General features: G+C 35.0%; 2 protein-coding genes across 3 annotated transcripts; both read right to left on the reverse strand.

Annotated features, from left to right (window-relative positions):
* Positions 1 to 9,823: 9,823 nt before the first annotated feature.
* Positions 9,824 to 16,602, reverse strand: LOC122600918 (protein FAR1-RELATED SEQUENCE 7-like). Of its 2 annotated transcripts, XM_043773694.1 has the most exons (3): positions 16,269 to 16,602; positions 10,809 to 13,126; positions 9,824 to 10,223 (listed from the first exon to the last, which is right to left on the reverse strand). In XM_043773694.1, the coding sequence occupies exon 2, from the start codon at positions 13,116 to 13,118 to the stop codon at positions 10,827 to 10,829; it is 2,292 nt and encodes a 763-aa protein (XP_043629629.1). In that variant the 5' UTR covers positions 13,119 to 13,126; positions 16,269 to 16,602; the 3' UTR covers positions 9,824 to 10,223; positions 10,809 to 10,826. The 2 variants fall into 2 exon arrangements, with proteins under 2 accessions (XP_043629629.1, XP_043629627.1); XM_043773692.1 differs by lacking the exon at positions 9,824 to 10,223 and having other exon boundaries at positions 10,568 to 13,126.
* Positions 16,603 to 18,401: 1,799 nt separating this feature from the next.
* On the reverse strand, positions 18,402 to 24,535 carry LOC122601959 (F-box/LRR-repeat protein 4-like). The gene is made up of 8 exons (XM_043774687.1): positions 24,052 to 24,535; positions 22,106 to 22,351; positions 21,583 to 21,989; positions 21,076 to 21,261; positions 20,263 to 20,455; positions 19,980 to 20,056; positions 19,340 to 19,493; positions 18,402 to 18,990 (listed from the first exon to the last, which is right to left on the reverse strand). Exons 1-8 carry the CDS (start codon positions 24,319 to 24,321, stop codon positions 18,694 to 18,696), a joined length of 1,830 nt encoding a protein of 609 aa, XP_043630622.1. The 5' UTR covers positions 24,322 to 24,535; the 3' UTR covers positions 18,402 to 18,693.
* Positions 24,536 to 24,763: the final 228 nt, after the last annotated feature.

The following is a 24,763-nucleotide window of genomic DNA, read 5'->3' on the forward strand; positions in this document are numbered from 1 at the left end:
AGCCTTTTAAACCCCAACTAAACCCACCTCCACAGCTTCCACTTGACCTGGTAAACCATGGTTAGCTCTTTATCATCTTTCCCCACAACTTCTTCACCCGACCGTTCAATACCCATCTTAGTCTACTTCTTACAGATTATACAAAACAACAAAAAAAACATATGATATATATTAATATAGATAAGCGAATACTCTGCATGCGTAATTTACAAATGAACCAACTAGTCAACTAGATAAGGAAAAAATCAAAGATTCATAAACAGATCCAAATGTGCATAATTCAAAAATAGATAAGCTTACAAACTTACTTCATATACTAGTAATATAAGATAACGATCGAGAAGACATATCAAACACGGGGGAGGCGGTACCAAAGGGGGGTAAATAGGGGCCAATGCCGCCCTCGAAATTTCAATTTTGTCTTGAGTTTTTGAATCTTTCCACGGACTTTTAAACTTTTGCTGTGAATTTTAGATTTTTTTTTCATGGATTTTTTAATTTTGCCCTCTTTTAGATTTAGTTCTCGTACTGCTCTTGAAACACCACATATAGTCTTAGGCGATGTGAGACTCTTCTTGTATTTGATGCCCATTTCAACTTCTTCTTCTTCTTCTTGACACTTCGCAGTGTATATGAGTGTTTTGATGTATCGTAGATGATCATATGCCGGTGGTCATCCATGGTTATAAATATTATAATTCCCCCGTCCTGTGTAATTTTGATAGGTCGAGCTGGATAGGGATCTTCTTGAGGTTCCAAAACTATTGCAAACGAACATGCTTTTTGCTAGAATATGAACACATAGACATACATAATCACGAGTAAACGCAACGGAAGAAATCGAAACATATATGCAATCAAATTAATTAACAAAGAATAGAATCCTATTCTTACCCTCCCCGATGGTCCGGGCGATTTTGTAGTTTATTGTGATGCTTCAAATCAAGGCTTGGGATGTGTACTAATGCAAAGGGGTAAAGTGATTGCTCATGCCTCTCGGCAACTCAAAATCCATGAGAAAAACCACACCACCCATGACTTGGAGCTTGGTGCAGTGGTTTTTGCACTCAAATGTTGGAGGCACTATCTCTATGGGACGAAAAGTGTGATCTACACCGATCACAAGAGTCTCCAACATATTTTCGATCAAAAGGAGTTGAATATGCGACAGAGGCGATGGATTGAATTATTTAATGACTATGATTGTGAGATTCGCTACCATCCAGGTAAGGCAAATGTGGTGGCTGGCGCGTTAAGTAGGAAAGAAAGAATTAAGCCAAAGCGAGTACGAGCATTGATCATGACAATTCATTCGGATATAAAATCAATGATAAGTCGGGCTCAAGATGAAGCATTGCAGAATATCAATGTAGAAAAAGAAGGGTTACGTGACCTTGATCAGCAAATGGAGCGTAAAGAGGATGGACTACTGTACTTTGTAGGACGAATATGGATTCCACTTGCAGGTGGATTAAGAACAGTGATTTAGGACGAGGCACATAGTACGAGATACTCCGTACACCCGGGAGCTGATAAAATGTATCACGACCTTAAGGATTTGTATTGGTGCGGGAATGAAAAGAGATATAGCCAGTTATGTCAGTGGATGCTTAACATGTCTGAAAGTCAAAGCTGAACATAATAAACCACCGGGTTTATTAGTTCAACCACAACTTCCCGAATGGAAATGGGAAAGAATAACCATGGATTTTATTACAAAGCTGCCGAGAACTAGTAGTGGACATGACAAGATTTGGGTGATAGTAGATAGATTGACAAAGTCTGCACATTTTATAGCCATCCGTGAGAGCTACACAATGGAACAGTTGGCAAGGATTTATATAAAAGAGATAGTGGCAAAGCATGGAATTCCGGTGTCTATTATATCTGATCGTGATAGTCATTTCACATCACGATTTTGGCAGTCATTGCAAGAGGCATTGGGAACACGTTTAGACTTGAGTACGGCTTACCATCCTCAAACCGATGGTCAAAGTGAGCGTACTATTCAGACCTTGGAAGATATGCTTAGGGCGTGTGTGATGGACTTTGGGGGAAGCTGGGATATTCATCTTCCTCTAGTTGAGTTCTCGTACAATAATAGTTATCATTCAAGTATTAAGTGTGCTCCATTTGAAGCTTTATATGGACGGAAATGTCGCTCACCTGTTGTTTGGGCTGAGGTTGGAGAAAGTCAGTTGATTGGTCCGGAAATTGTACAAGAGACAACAGATAGGATTTTTCAAATCAAAGAAAGACTGAAAGCAGCTAGAGACCGCCAAAAGAGCTACGCCGACAAACGGCGAAGGCCTTTAGAATCAATGTTGATGATAAAGTGTTACTTAAAGTGTCGCCTTGGAAGGGTATGGTTCGATTTGGAAAGAAAGGAAAGTTGGCACCAAGGTATGTTGGACCGTTTGAAATTGTTGAACGGATTGGTCCGGTAGCTTATCGTTTAAGATTACCTCAAGAAATAAGTAGGATACATGATACATTCCACGTGTCAAATCTCAAGAAGTGTCTCTCGGATACAAGTTTGCATGTACCGCTAGACGACATTAAGATTGATGACAAGTTACATTTTGTGGAAAAACCAATTGAGATCATGGATCGAGAACTTAAGACATTAAAACGTAGTAAGATTCCAATTGTCAAGGTCCGGTGGAATTCAAAGCGAGGGCCAGAGTTTACTTGGGAGCGAGAGGATCAAATGAAAATCAAATATCCACATCTATTTGTTGCTACGACTTCAAACAGTAACTCCAACAAAATTTCGAGACGAAATTCTCTCAAGTAGGGGAGACTGTGACATCCGTCACCAAAACTGGTAATTTATTATATTCTCTAACTTATATTCCAAATTTCTTGACTAGTCAATATGCCTATATAGTATAATAAGCATAGAAATGTGGTGATCATTTCCAATATGGGATTTCTATTACTTGGAATTCAATAGTTTAGGAATTAGATATTTGATCTTCCTAAACGTAGATGACTATAACTATCCCCGTAATTTCTAGACTTGTAGTTGTTAGTCATATTTATTTCTAGACATTGATAAATTAGTATACGCTATTTAGTGGTGAACAAAATCAATAATTATAAAAATAATATATAATCAGTATAAGTAGTAAGATGGTAATAGTAATAGTAAAATATCATATGTTTAGTAAAAAAAAAATTTCGGTCATATATATTTTAACAATTTACGGTGAGCAAGAAATTTTAATTCCATTAGAATTCTTATGATGCATTAAGTCTAATCATAAACTAACTAAAACACTTATCTTCATATATATATATATATATAATAACTATACCCTAAATAAATAAATAAAAAAAAAAACCAAAAACCCTTTTTGATTCTTTTTTTCTCTTTTGTCGATCAACAACCAAAACATCACAACATCAAATATTTTTTTTATTATTATTAATCATCTCATTGTCAAAGCAAACTTTGGTAAGTTTAATTATAATTCTATTGAATCTTGATTTAAATTACAATTAATAATAAAATTCTTAAAAATTATATTCTATTCCTTTTTTAAGGTATCTAAGAAGAAGATCATCAATCTTGGGGTAAAATCACTTGTCTTCTCTTTTCATATATATTAGTCTTTTTATTTATTAATATATATATATATATATAAGCATATCTTTTTATTTATTAATCTTTATTTATAAGTAACTTATTTGATGAATATATATTATGGCAAATTTATAATAATGAATGAAAGGGTTTTTTTAGGGTTAAATCAAAAGCTTGAAGTATAAATCATATTAATGTTAAAAGTTTATGTATTTATTGTATCATAATAATTAATGTAATTAGAGAAAATTCAATTATGAAGGCATGGAAGTCATAATAACAGATGTAAATAGGTGTTGGAAAGCTTTGAAAGTTTATTTCTGAATCTGGACAGATTCGGTTTGTTAACTTTAAAAGGTCGTATCTTGGTCATGGAAGATGGTTAAGTCATGTTTTTGGTGTCTAAAATTAAGTTCAGGAAGTCTAGTTTCTGGTGGAAGTGGTTTCGTGTCAAAATATGAAGGTTAAGGTTGTCAAACGAATTTTATAACAAAACTGTGCAAAGCTGAGTTTTCCGAACAGATTTTGGTCGACTTCAAATAGTCATATCTTGGTCGATTTTATGAACTGGAAAATTATTTTTCTCCAGAAACGTTTTTGAGATGTTAAGATTGTACAGTAAAAAAAATTGGATTTTTTTGAAGCTTCGAAGGCCCTTAACTTTTATAAAACTTTTCTGTGCGCAAACAGTGATTTTTCTGACTAGTCTGTAATCATTGAATTTTTAAAAATAGTTAACGTGCCAAATAAATTATGTAAAATTCATGTAAGTATATAACCCTCTAAGGTAACAGTAGTTAAGATTTGGAATCTTGAATCGTTCGTTTCATCCTAATAAAAAATAGATAAAGTTACCAAAAATTTCAGTGAATATGAACTTGTAGAATTTAATCTTAAATCATTAAAACAAATACCATATTTTAAGTTATGTGACTTGTAGCTTAATAATATATGACAAATCAGTTGTGAATATTTTGAAAGTAGCCATATGTGTATTACATCAAATACGGGTTACAATGGACGGTTTTTGACCATGTCCATAATTGTAACTTGTTCATATTTATATGTTGTGTAGATTCTAGCGACCTTGTTGGATTTGCATAACTACTTGCTTGTTGAGGTGAGTTTCGTGGCCCCTTTTTATATTATTTCTTTGGGGGAAAATGATGCTCAAAACACTTTTCATTTCTTTACTAGCTGTGTCAAAAACTTGTTTGTTTTCATGGACAAATACGTGTAATTATGAAATGTGTATGCTAGCTTGCTTGTATTGATTTCTTTGATGCAATAGATGTCTTTTGATATCTATTGAAGACTATTGGAAAACTATCGACCAACTTTATACTCCGGCTGGTAGTTGTTGGTATTTAAAGCATGATTGCGTTGTTGGCAGAAGTGATGGGGATTGCGTTGTTGGATAACTATGATGGCATTGATCAGTATTTAGTATGCTACTACATGTTTATATTTACACTATTGTCCAAACTTGATATATCATGCACAACAAACTCATTTGTATTCCTTTAAACCTATGAACTCACCAACGTTATGTTGACATTTTCAAGCATTAATTTTCAGGTAATAACAATGCTTAAGAAGATTGAGCTTATGGACTTTAGGAAGACCAATAAAGAGATCCTTCATGAACTCCTAGATTGCATGTGAAACATTGAACACTATTTGCAATTGTTACTTCTTTGCTATTTGAGGCGTGTTGCCAAGACTTTCCGTTTGTGGAAATTACATTTATTTTAATTTCATTTAGTTTGACTCTATTATAAAGTCCATGTGCTATAACTATATCTTTTCGTCATATCCTACGATTCCGCCTAAGGTGGGGTGTGATAGCTTCGGCCGAACTAAAGAAAAGAGGGAGGAAGGAGGAAATTTGCTTTGTGAATGAATGAATGAAAACCTAGAATTAACCCTTGTATTTATAGGGAACAATTAGGTTAATATTGTCTTGAAAAACAAGTTAAGTTAAGGCTTAAAAGGCCCTTAACAAACCGTCCCCCATGATGGACCTTAGGTCCAAATCCACTTTTCAATTTTCACATTTTAATCCTCCTTTTTAATCAATTAAATATAATTAACCCTTTAATTATGTTTAATTAATTATTTCGTGATCAAACTAATTAATATATTACTTTAATATATCAATTGTTATTATCGAGTTACCGTGTCATTTTGTGTGACTCCATAGGCTTAAACTATTCCCGGACATGCGACTTATAATAATATGATCATATGCCAACACTTTTGACCATGAGTTATCTTGTTCGTTCATTACCCACACATCATAACTGAGAGTCTTGACACCAGTGTTGACAATCATCCATAGGCATCCATGACACGTACCCAAACACTTTTGTTTATCGATAGCGGAATCAGGTAGATGTATGTATGAAATTACCATCTTGTCAACATTGAGTGCCATGACCTTGGAAGATTCCATCCAATACAAATATCCTTCAAGAAACTTACCTACCGTACCTCTTCATCAAATTGAATCCTTTAAATGAATTCTGGCTGGCTCCATGAACATGTTTTAAGATTGAATACATCAGAAGTACCCCAAGTGCTTTTTGAAATGTTGTAGTTTCTAAATGTTGGAATATGATCACGTAAAATGAACGTATGTTCGGAAAGTATTTAAGCCTACGGGGTCACACCTCAACGTGAATGTAACTATAATTAATTAATATATTAAATATAATTTATTAATTAATTTGATCACAAAAAACTAACGGTCGTCTGTTAAATGTTAATAGTTAACAGTACTTGACTGACGGACTTAACGGAGGAGATGATTGTGATTAAAATAAAAATTAATAAACCCTCTAGAATATTCCTAAAGGGGACGGCCAAACACAAAGGGTTTTTAGAAAACCCTAAACTTGTTTTTCAAGTTAATGTGAGGCTATAAATACAAACAAATTCTTAAGGTTTTTTACACACAATTAAAGGGAAATCAAAAACCCTAAAAATCTCTCCTCCTCTCCCTTCTCTTGGCTTCGACCTATTCTCCAAAAAACAAAGGGTTTCGGGTTTTTGGTTAGTTCGAATAAAAGGGTATTAACAAAGGGTTGTTCGTTCGTGATCAAGTACTAGCATACATACATTCCAACGTTGTGTGTGCAATCATAGAAAGGTTAATTTAAACCTTTTTTTGCTTTAATCTCTCAAATTTAAGGTACACATTCTATACTTTGGTTAATTAATTAAACTGCATAGATCTTATCTTCCGTTACGCGCTTTGTGATTTGATTTGATAATAGTTATATAACCCAACACTAAACCTAACAAATGTCAACTCATTTGGGTTTGCACCATAACCAAATCCGTATGCTTGGATTTCACCACATAAAGGGGAATATGGATCATGATATATCTCATATACACCGGTAAACGGATTGTACATTATCATACGCTCTTCCACAAAGGTACCTAATGGCGAGCACGCGAACGAAATATAATCCTTAACAACCAATAGGATAATCCCATTGAATGTTCCGACAACTGGGTATTTATAGAACTCATCTACTATTATCACCCAAGTAATGTAATGAATGTTGATGAACACAAGAATAGCACCTTCAAATATTGATATATAGAACTCATCTAGTTAATTTAGATGAACATTTTGTAACACAAATTACACAAAACAAAAAAAATGTGAACAAAATTTTTTTTAACTGATCAGATCCTTTCGGTTCTGTTGCTGTTCATCAAGGATCACATCTTGATTGATGTATGATGAACTCTGTCGAGACATCGAAGAAGAACATGATGGTTTCCTATGAAACGTCGTGATTCGTTGTCCATTTTCATCTAAAATTATATCATCCTCATCTTCATCAGGAATTTTGCATTTTTCCCCAAGAATAATAGTCTTTTTCCAAACCGAATCCTCTCGTGTAAAAAGTTTATTTTCAAATTCAAGTATTTGATTGTCACGTTTTTCATCCTTTTTCGCGCCTTTCTTGAGCCCTTTTAATGGACCCGATAATCTCATACTCATACTTGATGTTAGTTTTGCCCCATGAGATCGTGAGCTTCCTCCAACGTGGTAAGAGGACGCTCTTATGCTAGCTAATCTCGGCGGTGGTGGAAGTTCTTTATTCTCATTTTTATCTATCGTTGATTCGGGCGGTGGATGAGAATCATTGTTGTTATTTTCGACGACATTAACATATGTTGTTTCATTTGTGTGATCACTTGTCTTTGAGACGAGTAATTCAGTATTCTCGTCTGCTTTTGTTGTTTTTCGTCTATTTGATGATGAACCCGTTCGTTTGGTTTTCTTTTTGCCACAAAGAAACGAAACTATAGCCATGGTAGCCACGATGAAGGCAAAAACGAATAATGTGTGTGATAGTATTGGATTGTTTCGAGGACGACTCTTGCCTATGGGAAAGTGTCTTACCATTTCTCGAAACGATCAACCAAAATCATCAAGAACATAGCGCAAACAGAATTAAGAAGATAGAGATCTAGTCTAACAGCTTTTGTGTGGTAAATATATGTACTAATGAACAAAAAAAAATATTTATATATAAATAAAAAAGAAAATGAAGTCCCAGAAAGACTCGGAAAACCAGAAGTGAAAATAGTTTTACAAGGTGTACTATGCGTAACAAGTTGCTTTAATTGTGGTATGAAAAAAAAAGGAGAGGCTAGGAAGGAAGTAAGAATGAAAGAAATCAATCATTAGCTAAGCTAAGCTAATTTCGAAATAAAAAATAGTGTGATGTATTGTTCGTATTTCTTAATTTAGGTGTACTAAAGTTCCCTCCTCCTAGGCTCCTACTAGTATTATACGTGTCATGAGACAAGAACAAACAACATTTTTTTCGTTTACGTGCCGTTAGCTTTGTTATTTTATTTTTTTTCATTTATGAACACGAACACAAATGCACGGAAATGGGCACCATTCTATGTTCGACTATCTGTTCATGTTATATTCGTCAAGTTCAATAAACGAGTATGAAGAAGTTTATTCATGTTTCGTCATGTTTACATCTCAACCGTGATGGGTGTTGCCAAAATTTCTTTTTCTTTTAATTAAAGAATTTTTAAATATATACAATCACCCATTTTATAAAGATTTATGTATCAGTTAATTTTTTATTTTTTATTTTTTTTTTGGAATGGCTTATTTTATTAAGAGTAAAGTGAGTATGAGGCTGTTATGCACTCAACTTAAGTGAAAAACCTTTCACATACTAATTTTTTAATATTTTGAATATATGTTTGGGCCCTCATGTTTTTTATAGTTTAAAAAATGGCATATAAGAGGTTTTTCACCCAACTTAAATGTCTAACAACCTCATATTTCGTTCCCTTTTTATTAAACACAAGTCATACACCATGTATCAGTTAGTTGACGCTTGGAGAAATTTTGGCCAAATACAAGTCTTGAATAATAATAATAAAAATAGAAATGCATGAAGATAGTTGAAATCCATTTAAGATGTCAAAGAAAATACAAATATTTAGAGGTTACGGCTTGTTAGCTTGTATGACACAAAGACCTACTGGAAAATCAGATATTCAGCATATTTTTTTACATCATCTTCTATATTGTGCATAGCCGATGTTCAGCATATTTTTTATATCATCTTCTATATTGTGCATAGCCATGCAAATTACGAGGCTGCTGACTTCAATGATTTAAAGCTTCTTAACTAATCAGTCTCCAACTCTAGACTGCTATCATTGTACGGTATACTTATCATTGGGTAAGTTGGTAAAAGTGGAGTGGCAAGTTTATAGAATTTGATAGTAGTTTATAAAAAAGCTGATGTGGCATGCGTGACAACACAACGTATTTGATAATGTCCATAGCATTGGAGGTTAACCACTCTTTTTTTCAACCTTCATGCGCCAACATCAACAGTAGCGGAATTTCCAAGCACAGGATCTTAATAGAACCGTCTGACATCTGTCCTTCGGCATGAAGAGTGCAGAAATGAACTAAATGAACTATACGATTACAAGTGTTGGACTCAAGTTGCAGATAAAGTTAAGTCATGTTTCACTCGTGAGAAGGGCAAACACAGCAATTCATACAGCTATACAACAAAAGCTGGGTCTGTAATCTGTATATAATATAAAGCTAAAAAACAAGCATACAAAGGCTTAACTGCTTTTTCTAGAATTATTATTAATTTGATATACTTAATGTTTTTATCTTCTCAAACATGAACACGAGATGCAACAGCTCAAAGCTAATAATACCAATACATCTCTATACCATTTACATTAATGGGTTGATTTAGGAATATGATATCTTTTTCACTGCACACGGCTATTCAACATCTAAATAATACAAAAGCACTCTCATGGTATACAACTTTTTTGAGTTTTTACCACCTTCATGATAGAAAATACGCAAAAACAAAATTGAATATTTACCGACACCCCGAAGAGATTTTACTAGCTGTTAAAAAAACACAAAAAAGAGCACATACTTCCGCTATTGTTCGCATACTCAGGGTATAGTAACGGATTTGCAATGAAAATACAATGGTCAAAACCTGATTCACATGAAAGACCCAAGGATGATATACAACCTAACTGCATTCTAATTAGGTGAAGTCTGCACATCCTAACACAGCTGGATGCCCAAATTCTGAAACATATTAACAAAAACATTTGGTAAACTTGACACAATTACCTATTAGCAGGTGAGTTGGAGCTTAAAAGGAAACACACCCATAAGGTGAAAGGGATCAAATACAGCCAAAAGCCCAAAACTACACTTCTAATGCATAATTATAGTCAATGAAATCATTTTTGACACGTTATTTTATGCATAAGAAAGTATTGCATTTAGGTGTTTGGGTCAGTCCTTTGATCCTTTCTCAAACCAGCAAGTTTATGCTTTGACATGAACCCACCCAAAACCGTCATTTCACCACCTCTAAAATATGGTACTTACGACCAAACAATGACCCATAGAAGGCGAAACAGAAATTATCACAAACATTTGCTACCTTATATGTAAAAAAGCTAACTGCCAGTTACAAAGGAATGACATGGTTTCTGTTCTATTTAAGGAATTAAAAAAAAAAACCACCAAATTACACTTAAAGGAATTAAATACCAGAGATCTGGTCATCCATGCAAGCAAATTTCATAATATTAGAATCTTTCAACTCTACACCTGATCTGAAATTTCAAAGTAACGAAATTAAGGTAGATGAGAACTACACACCTTTGTTCGATATGCTCATCAATTTTGCCAACATAGATTACGTCTACCCTCTTGCAATATCTCAAACGCCAATTTGTATCTTTCTATAGAAGCTGCACCTGCATCAATATAGCTGTGGGCTTCTTCTCTTAAACTCCATACCATCAGCGCCTTAAAATCATGGGACCCACCAGCAGATTCAGCATCACGAAGAATTCCATATTTTGCACTTTTAGTCCATCGATGCAATATGTAACGAGATGGGATTTCTCTTATGTTCATAATTTGAAAAACCTTTAATGCATGCCTACAGAGAATACCTTCAAATTCAAACATCCTGCAGCTGCAACTGGTATTAAGATTTGAAGCATTAAAAGCAACAGTATTTCTCTCGTCTCCATTACCACATCTTTGCACCAAATATCTGCTGATGGCGCCCTCGATGTTTATTTTTATCCCAACATAGCTATAGCTTTCTAAGAGTTCTTTTTGAAATACTTTGAAGACGGTTACCGTGTACAGCCGTCTGCATTGTTCCTCTAAAGGATCCTTTGTATGTAGAACGGTTTCTGAGTTGTACGAATTGAAATCCTCCTTTCTTTCTTCTTCGCGATTAAGTTCTACTGCTTTCTCGTAACGTACAAGGAACTCATTAAGTGGGACTTGGGGAGTCAAACATGTGGAAAAATAGGACTTCATGGTCCCGTCAACTGGGATGCCAGCAAAAAATGTCCCCCTTATATACAATGGGACCCAACTTTTTCTCATTCTGTACATTTCTTTTAACCAAGTGTTTTCCTTCAAGTTATACTTTGTCACGAGCACATTCCACGCAGAATCGAATTCACCAGCGGTTTGGCTTTGAGAAATGCAAGTTTCATATTCGAATTTGAACTCTTCCATGGATAATAACGACCCTAAGATTTCATGTTCTTTAGCAAGGATCTGCCATTGGGAAAACCGATGATGGGTGCCAGGGAACACTTGCAAAATTGAATTTTGGATTGGTTTGTCTTGATCGGCAATTATGGACACCGGTCGTTTTCCAGACATAGCTCGAACCCACGCTTGGAAGACCCATGTAAAAGTTTCTTCAGATTCATCAGCGATTAAAGCACATCCTAAAAGCACCGGTTGTCTATGGTGGTTTATGCCAACAAACGAGGCAAATGGAACCGTATAACTCGATCTCCTATATGATGTATCAAATACAACGGCGTCACCAAATTGAGTGCATGAGAATCTGGACCGTCCATCAGCCCAGAATACACTCATGCATCGACCATTGTCCACTTCTAACGCATAGAAAAAGCCAGTATCTTCACCCTGACGGGTTTGAAAGTAGTCAAGGAGGACATTATACCACCGACTTCCAATACCATTTCCTCTATCTCTTGTGACTAAACTAAGGCCTCCATTTGCTTCTACCAAATCTAAATTTTCCAGCCCGCTACTTAGTTCTTCCTTAAAACTCTTTGGCATTTTCCGACTTGTGTCTTCTGGAGAGTCGAGTTCATGATTGTGTTCTTTTGAAAGACGGTCAACAACCCATCTACCAGAATCTTGCCTTTGTATTCTCATGAAAGCTCCACAGCCTACTCTTGAAGGGTGCTGGTGACCTTCTTTAGAGCACACAAATCTTCTAGAGGTAATCGACCCGTCGTTTTTGGAGCGGAACAATTGACCTATTCGCACTTTAAAACCCATGCTAGCTGCATACGTGTGGTAGTACTTGTAAGCATCATTAGCAGATGCGAAATCAAGACCTTTGCATGGCTCACCTCCAGGTTCTGGATCGAATTCTTCTCGCTTGAGTCGTTTTAGATCAATGGCGCCTGACGGATCATCATCGTCAAGTGATCTGATTCCAGTTCTTGAAGACACAACGGATATAGGTTTTGGAGCAGGATGAGCTTTTCTTTGTATAATATGGTGGTGACGGGGTTCACCTGAAATGTCGAGATCGTGATTGTGCTCTGTTTTTAAGTTTGCTAGAACCCATTTTCCAGAATCACCCTTTTGTACTCTAATGAAAGCAGGACAACCAGTTCTTGTATTGGTCTGAAAACCCTCTTTTGAACACACGTATCTTCTTGAAATAACCGATCCGTCAACTCTGGATCTATAAAGCTGTCCGATTCTAATTTTGAATCCAGATTGAGTTGCATAGAAAGTATAGAATTCTTGTGCTGCTTCTGCTGTATCAAACTCTAACCCTACGTATGGCTCAACTCTAGACACTCCTCCATCCTCCCTTTGGCCATTAGTTTTAAAAGCAGATTGGCCTGGTTTAGCTCTGACAGTCATGGTGTTGAGATTCTGCCTATTCATATCAGCTCCTGAAACATAATGCGAACACTGGGTCATGTATTATATTAGAGCTATATAAAATAATACCAGAACGCAACTAATAACTAGTTTCATGATTCAAATGACCCCAATAGCATGAACTATCGATAAATTACTATTTCTTGGAAACACAGGATTTCTCACAAACATCTACAACTTGTCCATCATGAGACTAGACCCCCGACTTTTGGTTGATGGGTCACCTCTCATATGGCTAGCCCAAGGACCTTGGCTGATAAAACTTGGTATCGAACAGTTTTGCAATTGCATATATGTGGTTATAATCGAAACCATAAACTCCCTCCATCCTAAAATTGATGCAAAATTTTGATAGAAGACGTAATTTAAAAGAAGAATGACTACCAGTCAGATATCTAAATGATGGCAATTTAAAAAATCTTGTTGGCTAAGAGTGACGTAATCAGCATCTAATAGTAACTCCCAGTAAATATAAGTATACTTTAACGGAACTTCATTTAAAATTTTGTCGCGATGCCAATATCACAAGTACATTTACATATCCTTGATTATAACTTTGATGCAGGTTTCTGTTAGTTTCCATATACCAAAAAATTCAACACTCTGGTCCCGATTCTAACTTCTATTATGAAAAAAACCTCCAGAAATTTGCTTAAAAAGCTTCTTGTAAGTTATCAAATTTTGACTGCCATATTATCTCAATGAGAATCTAAAGATTTAACTTAAAATTTTCATATTTCTAACAATGCTGACGAAAGGACGCTATCTATTATGCTTCAAAACTTTAACATACATTGCCGATTACCAAGGCTGTGACCACAAATACGCCAAAGTCAAGTTCTATCTCTAAACAAGTTATGGTTACTGCCAGCATTCTCTATACCAGATGAATGATACTCATAATTTTACACTTGAAATACCACGGCGCTTAGGAGCATAAAACACATCACACCAGTCTATCATAGTACTGTGGTTGTTAGTCATATATGAGCCAAGGCCCACATTATCTACTTAATCACACGACAAAGGAATTATATAGAGATTTAGGATACAAGGTAAATCTCTATTAAATAGAGTACTCAACTTTGTAGTTACATATTGTTCAAAAATACAGAATCCAGGAATCTTGTGGTAGATCGAGCATCATTGGCAGGTCAATTGTAAAAAGTAATAACTTAAAGCTAGGATCATGGCAATAACATGATGTGCACAATGTCACGCATTTTTAACATAAGATGATCCATGTGACATTGCTCGCACAACAAATAATGTTGCATTTGTTCAAACTTTTAGTTAGCGTGAACAAATTAAAAAAATTGTCTCGCCTTTTTATGTGTAAAAATATGAAGAATTAAATGTGTGTAGAAATTAATCCACACTTAAAATTGGGGTATTCTTAAAGTTCACACTTTTTAGTGTGGACTTTCATATTTAATTTGTCGCACCACATTTGTCCGCGCCAAATATTATTTGTAGTGTCGACTATCTTAGTTCATGCAACTAACATTAACTCAAATCAGATCATGAAAGCTCTAATCCAAAAGTAATTACATTAATCATTATTAGTGAATAAATGATATCATATACCAAACTAGGTACATTGGTATTAAAGAAAAATGATAGCAACGAAGGAAGAAAGAAACCATCCTCGAGAATGTATAGATTTACTAATCTGGAGTAGTGTTTGAGTATACATGAAGACTGGGGACTATAAGATAAATGTCAAAAAAGACTAGGGGTAATTTGGAAGAATCGGACGAAAGCTTTAAGAAAGCACAGAACTGAAACAGATGAGATATTGATGAAGTGCCTAAAATTTAACTGATCTTACTTTGGAAGGATCGCCTAAATCAATCAACCAGAGGCTGTTCACCTTTTAAAAACCTAAAAGATTCAAGATAGACATAACTTCTTGGAACTTGCTACACTTACATCTTACCTGTCGAGCCCTTATCTTAAAGCACTACGGGGTATAATACAGGTGAAGAAAGAGAGGTGATGTCTTAGGAAGACAGAGGTTAAGACTACAAGACAAGCGTCTGAAAATACTCTTGAGCAATGTTTGAGAATATACAGGTAAAATAAGAGGTGACATCATCAGGACAATATGACAGGTGACAACAGAGAAAGGATAAAACAGGCAGAATCAAAGGCAATTTTTATAATAGTAATGAATCACAATGTATTAATCGTATTCACTTTTAACTTATGAAAACTACAAGCTACATAATGATAAACAAGTAAACGGAGAAGGGTTTTCCCAGTTCGAGTTTCCCGGAGATGGAGAGGCATTTTTTTTACTTAAATAGTTAAATGCAACGTCCAACCGGCTTTTTTTTGCCCATGGCCGGTTCCAACCATTTCCCTGCCCCAAGATATTTTCCTAGGGAGGTATTCAAACCCGAGACGTCTTATGAGTAAACAAGACTCCTTGCCACCAGACCACCCGGTGGGGGTTTACAAGCCAGATAACGATGAGATATTAAGATGCCAAACCTTACCTGGCCCAACTTCCAGACAATCAACTAAATCATTCCGACAAAGGCTATGTAACATTACTTGAGAACTTGAGGTTCAAATGACATAACTTACTACTCTTAAATCTCATTTTTAAAATATATCCTTCTCATTTTTAAAATCTTACTCTTACCTCCTGAAAGTACCTCTTCTTCTACTACGAATAACTGAATTTACTCGATAAATATAATCAGATCATGTCCCAAAACTATAAGATTAGGCTCGATACTTCATACATGCATCTTTCAATAATATCAAACTCTTAACATAAGTAAACTATCATTTCCGAGTATATCCTACAACCAACGACTTCATTGTCAGCTCATCATATGTTCATTACAAATTCATACATATAGGATATATATATATATACACACACACACATTTTAATTAGCATGCAGCAAGACCTATATAGTAATTAGGCATTCTAAATAATAAAAGTCAACTATATGAAGAGAAAAAAAAGTAATTTTACATAAACCTGTAACAGACAATATAGTTCTATTAAAAAGCTCACATACATGTAAAAGTAATAGATAAAATGCAGAATAAATTATATAAAAATAAAAAAAACTAATAATAATATAATTGATATAATAATAATGATGATAATAATAATAATGGAAAATAATATACCTTTAGCATATCGGGTTTGGTTAGGGTTTTAGCGATTGGAAAAATAGTTTAATCAGCAGATGATATGATAATATAATAATCATTTTCCGTTGCTATAAATCATCAATCATCTTCGCCGTCGATTTGATCTGGAATACAAAGTCTGGGGGAATTTTTTGAGAATAGATATATATATAAGTGTATATATGTATGTATATAGGGGTTTGGGTGCGTGTGTATATATTAGGAATTGATTATTAATTGGAATACAAACGAATTAATTAGTAAATAAATATGTGCGTGTGTGAGTAGAAGGAAAGCAGGGAAGGAAGGAGAGTGCGGGTGTGTTTGGGTGGGTGTGTTCATCAAGGGTGGGGTCTCATATCATATCAAAGGATATATATCATCATCATATAAAAACTTATCTACCGCTTATACAAAAGAGGGGTAACACTCTGGTGAGAACATTCTTAAAATAAAACAGTGAGAACACCTTAAAAACATTATTTTGATGCATTAAAAGTCCATAAAACTAACATAGTGCAGAACTAATTATCTTTATTTAAGTGTTTAAAAACACATTCATCCGTCAAAATCGAAATAATCAAGTTTTTTGTTTTGTGCATCCATCTTGGATGCATACTCATCAAAATGATGCATCCAACAAAAAACGTGATTTTTTTGATTTTGATGAATTAATGTGTTGTTAAACATTTAAATAATGATAATTAATTATGCACTATGTCAGTTTTATAGACTTTTAATGCATCAAAATAAAATTTTTAAGGTGTTTTCACCGTTCTTATTTTAAAACTGTTCTTATTTGATTGACCCATATATATATATATATATATATAGGGGTGGGTTATTTATAGTACAAGCATTTAAAAAAGTACATGTGTAAGTTAACTTACACATGTTTGTTCCTTTCATCTCCGACCACCACCATGATTCTCCGGCGATGGCGACCATCTCCGGCGAGACTTACACATGTGTAACTACAACTTACACATGTGTAAGTTAACTTTCCGGCGAGAATCAGGTTCGTTTTCGAGTGGATACGGTACGGGCCAGAGACCCTCATCCATTCTAAGCTGACCGTCAAGGGACGCATATAGGAATCGTATGGATTTGATGGGTGGCGATCCAAGAGATGGTGACGGTTTGTTACGGTACGGGCGGAGCCCTTGATGCCGGCACCGTGGTTGGGGTGGTCGGAGATGATGGTGGCTGGTGGTGATTGTCTCGCGAAGGAAAAAACCTAGAAATTTTAGAACCTAAAATGCTAAAAAAAAAGTTGTACTTACACATGTGTAAGTTAGTTACACATGTGTAACTCTCGCCGGAGATGGTCCCCGTCGCCGGAAGGAAGAAGGAAGAAAAAGAAGAAAATACCTTGTACTTTTTGTACTTTTTTAAACCCTTGTACTAAAAATAACTTTCCTATATATATATAAGAATAACTCTTCTTAGTTGTAAGTGTAACTTCAATATTTGGGCTCGTAATTTCTGACCAAGAGCTGTTAACATACATGAAATGAAGTTTACACTTCGGATTGTTACTGAAATTAAGGTGTTCTTAATTATCATATTTTATTTGTGTCTGGATAACATAACAAGATAAGCAAAAACGTTAACAAGTTTCATCTCGTTTATGGTGAATGTTAAGATTTGTTTTTTGTTACGTGAGTTGTATATTAGTGAAGGCTTTAATGTCTAAACACTTGCATCAAGGATTATTACGTTACATGGATGATTATGAACTTCTAGAGACATTTGTTTTCGTATCCAATTTAAGACTTGAACGGTATTTTCACAAGTTTTTTAACCGGTTTTATTTGTTAGTTGTCGTATCATGGTCATGTGGAGAAAAATTGACACGATTAGTTATTATTTTTTATTCTTGTCCAAGTCATATAGGTATTGTGTCTTATAGTGTAATGTCTGACTTGTTATGTTAACCCTAACTAAGGTAAATATTATTCATTATCAATATCACATGATTTTTAATGGTAACTAGCGTTATATGGGATAAAACAAAACATTGTATAGACTGCGACTGATAAATTTTAACATGTCAACCATCAGACTAAAGAAAAACACATGATTAAATAATACACCATAAATCTTAAACACAAATTTGGTGGCTAAATATAAATCGCAAAGTTTCTTAAGAGGATAAAAATAAGAATGCTAAAAATTTTGATGCTAAAAACCATGTTATTGATCACCACCATTCCACCAACTAGGGTCGCCTACAAATAAATATACCACCCACCTTATTACAACATTGTACCCAAAAGACCATAAGATACACCCGAGGTTTCTCTTCTCATTTCTAATCTAAACAAAGGTTAAAAAGAAAGTACAGAAATTAAAAAAAAAAAAAAAAAGGATTTAAAACTTAACTATAACACTAGTCAAACCCATGTGCCTTTTTCCCTTGCTACAGGTCAACACAAAGATAGGAGATGACAGAGCCTGCCCGCCTTTGAGTCCTCTCACTGACCTTTGCCTTCTCGATCAAAACCTTCTTCATGTTTGTGCAGCTTGATATTACCGTGGCAACCCCGGCTGATGTAATACCTGGGCAATATACCATGTGACAAGATTCAAGCAGCTTGCATCTTCTAACTAAATGGGCAAGACCAACATCTGTTACTTGACGACAATGCGATAGTACTATATCCTTTAGTAGGGGGCATCCGTCACCCACCTCTGCCAACGCCATATCCCGCAAATTCTGTCCACACACAAGCCATGTTAAAACGATTGCCTTATACCCAAACATCAAAATAATGCCCTAAAATATTCTTTCATTTTTTCCTGACACTACCCTTTTTCTGACAAGTTTCTGGTATTCTTAAATTGTATAACTTTAATATTTCTAGAGGTAAGGGACTAAGGGCATTTTTTCCCACAAAAGTGTGTCTCAAAACTGCATAAACAAAACCAACTTTTAAGAGTGGCCTGAAATGTCGTTTAAAAGTTTAAGTGGCCTTAATACAAAAATACATGGGTGGCCTCTGCATAACAAACACACACACACACACACACACATATATATATATAGAGAGAGAGAGAGATGTCACCTGAAGAACGCTCACATCCAGATAACTTAGTTGTGGGCACCCTCTTGAAATCGCAATTATTCCATCATTTCCGATTTGGTGGCAGCCACTAACGTTTAGATGACGTAAAAAGGGACAACCCTGGCCAATAGCAACCAGAGCTTCATCTCCTACCCTGGCAATGTAGTCAATATAGTTGACAATTAATTTAAAACTGACAAAGATAGCATATCTAAAGCATATGGCACATAGAAGTAACAAGGTTCCACTATTTAGAAGACTTGCCGCAATATGGTAACTTTTTTGAGTCAAGAAGCAGCAGCAGAAGTTGTCATTTATATGAAGGGAATAATCTTTAGGATTACAAATTCATGTGCGTAACTTGAAATCAATGTCAAAGTCTTCTTAAACAATTTAACTCTGTGGTTTTAAAAAAATATGTTTTTCCACGAAGAACAAACTTTAAGGTAAGTAAACATTTAAAGGCCCTAAAAAGCAACATTCAATATCTGCATGATAACTTATTATCGCCAAGGGAACTCGTCGGTGTCCAGATTATTCAAGGTATACTGGCATTGTTATAGATAATACTGAACTCACCACTTCACCAGATTACATAAAAAAATAAAATAAGTTATAAGTGTGCCCGGTAAGTTTTTACCTGTCGCAAAAACGAATACTAAGATCTGTAAGGTATTTACAACTGTTGCCAACAGCTATAATCCCCTTGCTCCCAACCTATGAATATAGTAAGATGCACATTAATACTACAATGGCAGAACAGACATGCATGATGCTAACAATTTTAGCAAAACACTAAATTTAATTATTCACCATATCAAACTAGCATTTAAATTGCTTGATAAGTTGAAGCGATGGATAACAAAAAACCGATAATGGATAAATGAGTCATGCAAGTACAAATGAGAGCGTAGATAGAGTACCTCATAACATCTGCGTATATGAAGCCTTTTCAAACTCCTACAACCTGTAGCTATACTGCATATGGCATCATCCCCAATGATCGAGCAGTCCACTAAGTGAAGAGCTTCCAGGTACTTGCAACCTTTACCAACCTCAGACAGGGCTTCATCTCCTACTTTTTGACAGTATAGTAAAGCTAACTCTCTAAGGCGCCTACAAATGTACCCGTATTAACTTCTCAACCAAATGGATCGGGGTGACAGCAAATCTCCATTTTAATTGTAACAGCATAATGTGCTTAAGCTGTTCTTTTGCTATTTCTTAGCTAATTGCTGTTACAAATCTGTTAGATAGTTTTTATTCAAATTTCCTTCATGTGCTATTCTCTACATCATCAATATCCTGAGTGAATAGTAAATTTATCATAAATCATAGCTGTTAATTTCACCTAAAAATCACATGACTTAATCTGTACAACTGTTATGACATGTACGTAGGTCCTGCTTACATTAAAGGCAGTGGGAAATATATTTTTTCTTGCTAAGGATAAACTTTAGTTCATTTATCAATGAACCACTTATCGAGTGATCTTGTTCCGCTTGAAACAGAACTATTCATAATTTAAAGCCACTTCCATTATTTTAGAAAATTAATTCATACCATACAACATACTTGCACAACGTATAGGTTCTGATCAAATCTTTACAGAGTATTACTTTAAGAAAAGAAATACAAAATGGTGACCTACTGACTTCTTCCCTAAGAGGATAAGGTAAGTAAAGCAACAAACGAAGTAACAAGAACTTCAAAAACTGATTCATAAAATAACTTACATGCAAGATTTTCCGATGCTTTCGAGTCCATATGTGCCAATATTATGGCAGCCATTGACTTCAAGATGTGCAAGTTCAGAGCATCCAGCTGCAACTGCTTCTAATCCCTTGTCACTCAGGAAATAGCAATCACTAAGCATTAAACTCTTTAACATTTTACATCCCTTCCCGATGGCACAAAGACTCCTGCTATGCCAATAGATAACATAGTTAGAACACCTAAGATACCTAACTTTTTTTTTCTCATACTTCAGGGATTTCAGAAGCAATTTTATATGAAACTAGTACCAAGCTTAATTCACAATTCAACACAAGTACTGTGTTGCTCTTAGAATCCCGTGAAATAGAAAATGTGCATGTTCATCACAAGTTGATGTGTGAAGACAAATATATCTGTCTTTAATAAATTTCCGAAGAAAAAAAAAAGAAAATGATGCATATGATATGCGGCACATCATAAGAAAAAATGGTCATGAGTGAGAAGCATATAAACTCAAGGAAACTAACTTGTCGGTAAATCTCTGGAAACTATACAGCGCTAACGACTCCAGTGACAAACAAAAGACACCAACAGCAGTCAAAGCCTCATCAGTGACATTAATGCATTGCAAGCTCAGATTTTTCAGAAGAGAACATCCTTTTGCAACCGCAAGCACCCCTTCGTTGTGGACAAATTCAGAGTCTAATGATAGGGTCTCAAGAGAGCTACAATGAGACCCTACAGCTTCTAATGACATGTCAGTTATTTTTGCACATGCAGCAACACCGAGCCATTTCAATGTCTTGCCACATCCTAAAGCTAACTCAACCAAACCAGTGTCAGTTAAACCTTCACAAAATCGTAAATTTAGTACTTCGAGTTGCCTGCAACACTTGCCAATAGCTACTAGACCTTGATCTCCTACATAGCAACCCTGTTGCAGAGAATTAAAAGACTATAAATTACTTGATATTCAAAACTTATCTGTTTCATTAGGTGAAACATTTACATCCGATAAACACTAAAAAATACCATCATCTAAAGTATTACCTGTAGGTCCAACGATTTCAAGAATCTACACTTCTCAGCTACAGATGTTAGGCCAGCACTTGTTGCATTGGAGCACCATATTAGGCTCAACTTTTCAAGTTTGCTAAATCCATCAGCAACAGCAGTCAAACCAGCATCTGATATACAATATGAATCTGATTCACTAGCTCCAGCCTCACTTCTCTCGGGCAGAAAGTGAAGCCTAACTGAAGAAAGAGCAGAGTGTCTAGCATTGCGCCTTCTTCCCTGAATCCAGTGGAGATAAATTACTATGAATGACCAGATTCAACCCGAGTCTGTAACCTCATTAAATATACAAATCACATAACTAACTGATACAGCCGAAGCTCAAGAAGTGAAGATGATAAGCAATGACATGCAATCTGCTGGAATGTTTTAAAGTTTTCACAATATTCATCACACTGATTGCGTATTTCTTAACATTTTGTGTAAGCAACTCAAAGCTTATGCTGCCATAAAATGTGTATGATCCAGATAACTGAGCTCAAGTATATTGTATATGACATGCATGTTTTCTGATATAAAATGCGGAATTAGGCAACAAGCATTTTCGCTTATAAGATGAGGTAAACAATGTGTAATACGTAAACTAGTTACTTGGTGCATCGTGATTTAGGACCAAGCATTTGAAATCATAGTCTTCATTAAGGTTGTTCTGATCATTTGGTCATTTCTGGTTGTATGAACAGTATTTGGGATTCTTTAAAGTTACATAATTTTTATTTACTCGGGCACTAAACATCCTATCAAGAGGATGACAAAGACTCATACTTCCCTTTATTGATTCACAAATCCTATTCCTTGCATTCTTGCCAAACTTAATTTTCAAACTTTAAGTAATGCGGGGTTTTTATGGTAAGACAATGTAAATCCATCAATTTACTAAAAAGTGCACCCTTTTGGTTGTATTAGATCAGGATTCTGTACTGATTGCAAATCTCACGTAAGTTGGTATGATCCCATAACATCCCGTTCCCTCATTGTAAGGAAACAAACATTTTATATCTGTGGCCTTGATTCTCATGATGAATTCCTAAAGGTACTATTTATCTCCTTCATATCATCTTATCTCCCAAACCCACTACAATTACGTAGATTTTGAATACAATTCTCAACTCTATTACATAGTTTAACATCAACAACCATGATACGACAAATATCTTCACGTTTTTCTGCTATATCTACGTCACTTCTAATATATCATATAAATAAAGCATAAGACGACAAACCAGAAATGGCAACATCACCATCGATTTCATCGCACGCCAAAAATGTGACATGCCAACCTTTCTCTCTCATCCTCCCTTACTACAACACAACCCAACAGCCACTATAATTTTTTATTTACAAAACTAACCCAGTAACCTATCTGCCACTGGTGCATTATGCAGGTACTTCTTGGAAAAGTTGGTTTTATTACTTCTCATTGAGACCAAAGTTACATACTTTCTTATTTTACTAGACTAGTAAAGTCTTTAAGTAAAATGCCGAACCATTTCTCGATCTCAATCAACTCTAACAAACCACACTACATGTCCACAGCTAGTATACCTTACTCACTAATTGAAAAAACAAAACTTATCTTGCCTCCAATCCAAACAATATATTACTTCTACTTTACATATACCAAATACGAAAAAAATCCAGTCCCAAAAATACCCTCCACATTTCATTGGTATTTAGCCTATCCTATTTTCAAGACAGTTACCTTATTCGGGTTCAGCTTATATTCGATAATCCCAATTTTGTGACTTATTTTCTATCTTATAAACTTATTATTATGATGATTTAAAACTGAAATAACAGGCCAAAAATGATATAATTCATTAATTTCCAACAAACCCTTCAACCAACATAAACAAAATTCAAAAAAGCAACCTAATTTCGATACAAAAACACAAAAAATCGATATATACAAGACTTACAAAATCAACAGGGAGCGAAACAGACAGTCTTTCATCGATATAAACATTAGTGACATTAGGAAATCGGCGAGCGAGAAGGTGAACGAGTGCGTCAGGGCTACCAGACGCGCCGATTCGGATCGTGTCGCGGCTGAATCGCTCGAGGGTCAGCCAGCGGTGGCAGACAAGGGAGCATGCGTCGCGACTTGATTTGGAATCGAGGTTGCGAAAGATTTCGAGGATCAGTTCGTCGGGTAAGATTGTGTTTATCAAATCATGATGGGCTCTCATGGTTTTTGGGTTATAGAGACGGGTGATTTGAGAGATTGGCGGCTTAATAGGGGGAGGTTGAAGATGATATATATCGATTTAGATTTGGATATTTTGTTTTTTTGAGAAAGTTGGAAGGTGAGAGAAAGAACATGTTTTGCTTTTTTAAGTGTTAGAAGTGTGTTTTAATTCTTTTTTGATTTTGATTTGATTGATATGAACAAGAATAGTATTTTGCTTTGTTTGGTTTATATGGTACATATGGTATGATTTGGTTCATCTGGTAAGAGAATGAAACTTTGTGTAATGTGGTTGTGGTATGTCCATCATGACTCAATGACTCAAGAAAAAATTAAAATTAAAATAAAAGTCACATATGAGAATTTTTTGGCTTAGATTTTTTTTATTGTACTTTGTATCTATTTTTTTTTTTTTTTTACCAATGAAGTAAGCCTATTTGTTT

The sequence above is a fragment of the Erigeron canadensis genome, chromosome 5, assembly GCF_010389155.1.
Source record: "Erigeron canadensis isolate Cc75 chromosome 5, C_canadensis_v1, whole genome shotgun sequence".
Classification (NCBI taxonomy): Eukaryota; Viridiplantae; Streptophyta; class Magnoliopsida; order Asterales; family Asteraceae; genus Erigeron; species Erigeron canadensis.

What these genes read in the sequence shown, in the direction of transcription:
- LOC122601959 (XM_043774687.1), bottom strand. Translation starts at nt 24,321, where the DNA reads ATGAGAGCCCATCATGATTTGATAAACACAATCTTACCCGACGAACTG. An exon ending in TTTCGCTCCCTGTTGATTTT is followed by an intron (nt 22,352 to 24,051) that starts GTAAGTCTTGTA and finishes CACTGGATTCAG; the next exon opens with GGAAGAAGGCGCAATGCTAG. An exon ending in TGGATGTGAGCGTTCTTCAG is followed by an intron (nt 18,991 to 19,339) that starts GTGACATCTCTC and finishes GTGTGTGGACAG; the next exon opens with AATTTGCGGGATATGGCGTT.
- LOC122600918 (XM_043773694.1), bottom strand. Translation starts at nt 13,118, where the DNA reads ATGAATAGGCAGAATCTCAACACCATGACTGTCAGAGCTAAACCAGGC.